This window comes from Vicugna pacos, unplaced genomic scaffold, assembly GCF_048564905.1.
Source record: "Vicugna pacos unplaced genomic scaffold, VicPac4 scaffold_19, whole genome shotgun sequence".
Lineage (NCBI taxonomy): Eukaryota > Metazoa > Chordata > Mammalia > Artiodactyla > Camelidae > Vicugna > Vicugna pacos.
Window position 1 is genome coordinate 72,238,051 of NW_027328740.1, and position 5,966 is coordinate 72,244,016.

The following is a 5,966-nucleotide window of genomic DNA, read 5'->3' on the forward strand; positions in this document are numbered from 1 at the left end:
GAGTGCTGTTGGTTTAAGAGGATGGACGTTTATATACTGATGGTGCCAACTAGCAGGAGAACAAAATAGATGAGGCAGTGAAAGAGAGGATGGTTTTGGGAGTGACAACCCAGAGAAGATGGGAGGGATGGGGCCTCGGGGACTTTTGGAGGAACTGGCTTTCGATGCCACTTTTAATAAGCGGTGGGGCACCGAGAGTGAGGTCACAGACATCAGAAGGCGAGCGGATGTGCTGGGAGTTGCTTGTGAAATTTCTCTTCTGTTGGCTTGTTTGCTTGTTCAAAGTAGAAAACTAACCTTACCAGCTGAGGAACAAGGAGGAAGAAAGAGTTACTGGAGCCATGAGCAGAAGATAAGAAAGAGCCTTCCAGGGAGAATGGGACAGTAAAAAGGGCAGGGGGAGGCGGGGGAGTGAGCTCCCAGAAAGTTACATTTTCTCTTTGACGTCCCCAAATGTGTGACGTGTTATTACCCTTCCTGCTGTCTACAAAATAAAAATTAATTATGGTTCAGAGGAAATGCTATTTCATTCTAAGAGGCTGCCTGTTTCTCAGGAATGGTCATCTTAAACTGCAAATATTACAAACAATGTTGAAAAGATGAACCTGTGTACCTAAAATCCCCTATTTTCTATTAATCTGTTTACTACTTAGTTCCCCTATCAATAACACATAACAAATACTGCCATGATGGAGGTACACCGATGCTTAAAAGGAAATGAGATCTGTATCCTTTTGCTAAATTCCATGGCTTCCTTAATATGCAGTTCCACTTGGAATTTAGGAATGTCTGGTATAAGAAGTGAGAAACAGTTTGAGAAAATCCCGGCTCAGAATTATACATCACAACCACATCTCACAAGTATATACAGCCGTAAAAAAGTTTAAAAGCAAAACTCCGTAACTACTCTTAAAGACCTTTGCAAACCTGGGCCTGCCAAGATGTTTCCAAACTGGAAAGGAACTCCAATCTCTTGCCTGGTACCGGACCAGAGGCTGGCCAGCCTTTTCTGTAAAAGCGAGAGAGTAAATATTTTCAGTTTTGCAGATCATTTTGTTGTAACCATGCAGGTAGGCAATAAGAAAGCTAAGAGCACTGGGAGATAGGAAACAAACGGGCATGCCCACACTCTCCCTTCCACTCAGGGCAGCTTCTCTGTGGTGGGGAGCTTTGCCACAATCACTTGCTTCTTTTTTCCATTGGTTTCTTTGTTTCCACCTTACTGCTCGAGCTCAGAACTTCAGGTGGGCCTGGTCCTTCAGCATCCATGCAGAGAAGGCTGAGCGGGGTTGGGAACCCCACCTGATGGAGAAGAGAGATTACTGGGAGGGACATTGTGGAGGCCACCATGACACGAGACAATCACACCTTCCGGGGTGAAAGGGAACGAAGACAAGGGAAGGACACAGTAGTGGGACCCCTAGGTCGCCTGCCAGGCTTGTTCTCCCTCCACGGCAACCATGGGGGCCTGGGGGGTGTTGGGCTTCAGCTACGGTGATTAGGATGAAGGGACTCAATATAAAGGACCCTCCAACTCCTCACTAGGTTCCAAACGCAGCCCCTCTAAGTCCACCCTCTGAGTTTCTGGAACTCTGCTGGAAGAATACATGAGCAGGCCAGAACCAGAGCCCAAGCCAAACATGACAGGGGTCTCGTGGGGCTGTAACCCCATGCTCAGTGGTCGGGGACTCCTTGCAAATCTGCAGAAATCCCTGTTCCACCTCATTCCTGGGAGAAACCCCAGATCTCCTCCTGCTCTGTCTGTTCTTCTCTTGAGGCTATTGTCCTGGAGGGATGCTGAGTCATTGAACCTGGTCCTCCAAACGTACATAAGCAGCCTGTTCAATAAAACAAATTATGCACTTTTTCACATTTGCCAGTTTTTTGATTCCAGAAAGGCTGTGGGACTCATTCTCACAGTCTCCTGTGCCCCCACCACATGGTGGCCCTCTGCTCATGTAAACACGATTTCCCACAACTGCACCCTGCCTCCCAGCTTGTCAGAGGGGAGTGTCCCACAAAGACACAGGTGTTTGTGAGGATCCTGTCCCCCAGCAGAAAACCTGCTCCTGGAGCCACGGTCAGGGATCTGGCCTCCTAAGCCGCTCAGCTCTAATTCAAAGCCTAAAGTGGGGGCCCCGAACATTGCTGAATGACTTTCTGAATCACCTGGACTGGAGGGGACTGATTTTCTTTCCAGGAATGGAGGTAGCGCAGCCTCCATTTTCAGGGCTGACCTTGACGATGGATCTAGTTCCCCCGACTGCAACACAGGAAGGAGTGGCCCTTCCATCCCACAGGTTGGAGACCCAACCCAAGGGAGTACTGAAGCAGTGCATTGCTGCCAGGTCCAGCATCCCTGCAGAGTGGCCTCTGCCCTTGAATGACCCCCTTCCCAGGGCCTTTCTTGCCCGGACACCACCACACCCCAGGCTGTGCCAGAGCTCTGGGGCTCTGCGTGTCCAGGGCACAGAGGTGGCACCTGAGCCAGGTGTCCCCTGGGCCTCAAGGGAGAGAGGTCTGCTTCTGCATCAGGGGAAGGTGACCCCACAAGGCTGGCAGGACACTCTCAATATGGACCTCCAGGAGCCCTGGGAGCAGTTTCCCTGCAGGTGTTAAGAGCCATCATCAGGAGGGCAGGCCCCTCTTTGTGCAGACCATCCAGCAGTGCTGGGCCCACGTGCTGACCTCAGAAATCTACATGCCCCCACGATTCCCCAGGCAACCTCACAACTTCGTCACTTGGTGACCTGGGTACCACGAGCTCCTTGGCCATCCCATGAGGGTGGTCCTTGCAGGCATGGTCTCCAGGTTCTCCTGTTGAGAAATCCCCCTGGGTTTCTGTGGTCACAGAGCAGACACCAGAAGATTCTAGTCCTGCAGTGACCCCCACAGCAGTCAGCTCCCCTGTGCATGTCCAGGGACAAATGACAGCAATTTATTGCCAGGAACCGTGATTCCATACTAAGTTCAGGATCCTGGTAACTCACTCTGCACCCCAAAAAGCTTCCATGAGAAATGTGTGTATTGGGATGTCTGTGCCCCTAGAAGAGCTGTTCCTGAGGGTTCCTGGGACCCTCCAGCCCCTCTCAAGGTTCTCAGATCCTGGGTCTAAATTTCTATCTGCCTCTTTTGGTGTACGGCCACCTGTGTCTCGTGGTCACGGGTCACTTTATTGCATGACTTGGCATGTTCTTAGTGCTCGTCCTCCACCCCTGCACTAGACTCCCAAGATGTTCCCACTGACCCTTGGCTCCCTGGGTGGCTCAGGGGGCCCTAAGTCTGCACCCTTCACTCTCCTCCTCTACCCCCACCTCTGGGGCCACCCCTAGGTGGACTTGGAGGTGTTTGTAAATGAGTCTTACACAAGGACATATCTGGACAAAGCAGGACCCCACCCCCGGAAAACTCACCTGCTCCCTTCTCAGAAGAGGACCCCACAGCCCCACATTGCCTCCCAGGGGTCTGCTCAGGACACAGTCCCCCAGTTCTGGGCAAGGTGTCTCCCTGGAATCCTTGCTTCCAGGAAGAGTCTCTCTGTCCTTCTTCAGAGTTTAGAGGTGTTCCCATGTCCCTGACCACCAAGATGCCCAGCACAGTCCCTTCAGTGACCTGGAGAGACAAGGAACTTATGTGGCCACAGGTCTCACAGGACACACCTGCTGGGACCCCAGGCTAAAGGGCTGTCCTTCTGCCTTCTCAGGTGTGGCTCCCGTGGTATCTTTTTGCAGGGGGCCCAAACGGGGAGTGTGGCCCAAAGCAGTTCATGGGGCTCTCTGGGCAGGGAAGACTTGGGCCAGGTGGCCTTGCCTGGTTTCCCTGCTGGGCCACTCTGAAAACCCCCGCTCCTCTGGCTGTGGCTGGAGGCCCCTCAAACCTCAGGGCGGGGCTCTTTCTCTCAGCCTCCACTGACTCCAAAGCCACGCTGGTGCTGGCGAGGGGAAAGAGCTTTCTTGCCTTCTTTTGGCCAAGTTGCCACAGGTGGATGCTGCGGGGAGCTGGAGAGAGAGGTAGCACTTGCTCAGATGTGAGTGGTTAAGCAATTTGACACCCTGTCAACTAGCCTTAAACATTGGAATGAGGTCTTTCCCGGTAAAGCTGGAAGTTACTTTCAGTAACTTGTCTAAAGATTTCTTTTTTTTTTTCCACTTAAAGACTCATAAAACCTCTCCCAGGTCATTCCTGGTATGGACCATTATCCAGGGATCAATCAGGAAATGCAGGAGGAGAGGGGTGGGGGTGGGGGAGAGGGGAGGTTAGATCAGAGCCCACGGAGAGGAGATGCCCCTCCCAGGAGCCTCACACTGGGCAGTGGCTTCTGGCATCCAGCTCTCCTGTTCTCAGGCCCATTCCATCTGCGGGGTTTTCCAAAAACATAATGGTGGTAGGGCCATGGAGGACACCTAGAACTTCCAGAATAGACAGGGGGAGCAGAGTTACCATGCTGGCCCTGGGTTTGGAGACAGACCTGCAGTGGAGACCACAGGCTTCTGAGAAGCCAGTTTCGAAATAAAGGCAGTATGCACTGGAATACCCGGCTCGAGAGAGTGCTTCATCATAGACATGTAATTTACATAGTTCTCACCACTAAATTCTGTGTTCCCAACACGCTACATGAATGACGGCTTCAACACACATTCATTTCTGAGATGTGAAAAAGTGTAGAGCCGCTCTTTCATCCTGCATAATGGGCATGGCTACACTTAAGAACACTTACCAAGATTTCTCAGCAAGAGCCAATTTCGAAATAAAGGCAGTTTGTGCAGGAAAACCCTGTTGGAGTGAGGGCTTCCCCATACACATGTAAGTTATAGAGTTCCCCTCACCATGAAACGCTGTTCCCAACATGCTACATGCATGAAGGCTTCGACACACATTCAGTTCTAAGCTGTTAGCATGTGGAGAGCCGCTCTTTCATTCAGCACAAAAGGCATGGTTACACCCAGGAAGATTTACCCAGATTTCTCAGCTGCTTCCTTCAGCCAGATTCAAAATAAAGGCAGTTTGTGCTGGGAAAGCCTGTTGGAGCGTGTTCAGAGCTGTTTCGGGCTCTGTCCCAGCTGGAGGGTGCAAAGCCCAACCTCCAGAAAGAGGGACCAGGACCCCACCCGCCAGGTGGTGTTGCCTTTGTAGGGGAACAGTGATCTTTGGGTAAGATATATTGCGGCTCTCTCTAAAAACTGCTTTGACTTAAGTTTGCATCCTAGTCACCAGTTCCAGGACAACAGAAAAGGCATACCCTACATCCCTTTGCACTCAACTCTTCCCAAAAGAGCAAATATTTGTCCATGAAAATACCAGCTGCTCTTCTAAGGCCCACTAAATACCCAGCAGTGTGGGCGGTGCACTCTTGATCAGGGACAGGAGGAGAGGGAACAGCGGTCCTCCTGCAGGCTTGGCCTGGTGTGGCAGCTGCGCTGTGGGTGCGTGGTGGGGAGGGAATGCAGGGAATCCTGTTTGAGGGGCCTCTGTGCACACCTGCATTATAGTCTGAGGCTTCATACAAAGGCTCCAGGCATCCTAACTGGTTAGATACAGCCCCCACCCTTGGGCTGGAACCACCAGGAGATAAGTACCTGTAACAGGGACGGTGCCTGGTGTGGGGAGAGGTCATGGGACACTCCGGGGGCAGGGGCGGTGGTGATGGGGAAGGCAGGGGATGCAGTGAAGGGTGGAGGGAGCAGGGTCCTTTGCTTGGGGGTGCGAGTTCTTTGGGAGACCACAGGGAATGGCACACATCATCCCCACCCTATACCCCAAATTCCTAGCCCCGCCAACACAGGGGCTGCTCTGCACCCTCTCAACGTGGCTCTCCTGTAAGACCGCACCCAACCAGGCATCTGGCACCCTGCCCTACCTCCCCTCTTGGGACAGATCCCGTCTTCTTGGAAACTGCCTAGCAGCGCGTATTCAAGGCCGGCAGCCGGCCTGGCGGATCTGCACTTCAGGTGCCCTACCTGGCCAGC

The 5,966-nt window shown here is 52.4% G+C and overlaps 1 protein-coding gene across 1 annotated transcript; it reads right to left on the bottom strand.

Moving 5' to 3' along the window:
* Window positions 1–1,027: 1,027 nt before the first annotated feature.
* Window positions 1,028–4,457, bottom strand: LOC140693520 (uncharacterized). The gene is made up of 6 exons (XM_072957340.1): window positions 4,304–4,457; window positions 3,811–3,998; window positions 3,414–3,612; window positions 2,751–2,817; window positions 1,722–1,838; window positions 1,028–1,302 (listed from the first exon to the last, which is right to left on the bottom strand). The coding sequence occupies exons 1-6, from the start codon at window positions 4,323–4,325 to the stop codon at window positions 1,233–1,235; spliced, it is 663 nt and encodes a 220-aa protein (XP_072813441.1). The 5' UTR covers window positions 4,326–4,457; the 3' UTR covers window positions 1,028–1,232.
* Window positions 4,458–5,966: the final 1,509 nt, after the last annotated feature.

Bases quoted from the DNA above. Each gene is read 5' to 3' on its own strand.
- LOC140693520 (XM_072957340.1), bottom strand. From the start codon at position 4,325: ATGCCAGAAGCCACTGCCCAGT. The intron at 3,613-3,810 runs GCAAGGCCACCT...TTGTCTCTCCAG, and splicing joins TGGCCCAGCAGGGAAACCAG to GTCACTGAAGGGACTGTGCT. The intron at 2,818-3,413 runs GTGAGTTTTCCG...ATTTCTCAACAG, and splicing joins CTCTTCTGAGAAGGGAGCAG to GAGAACCTGGAGACCATGCC.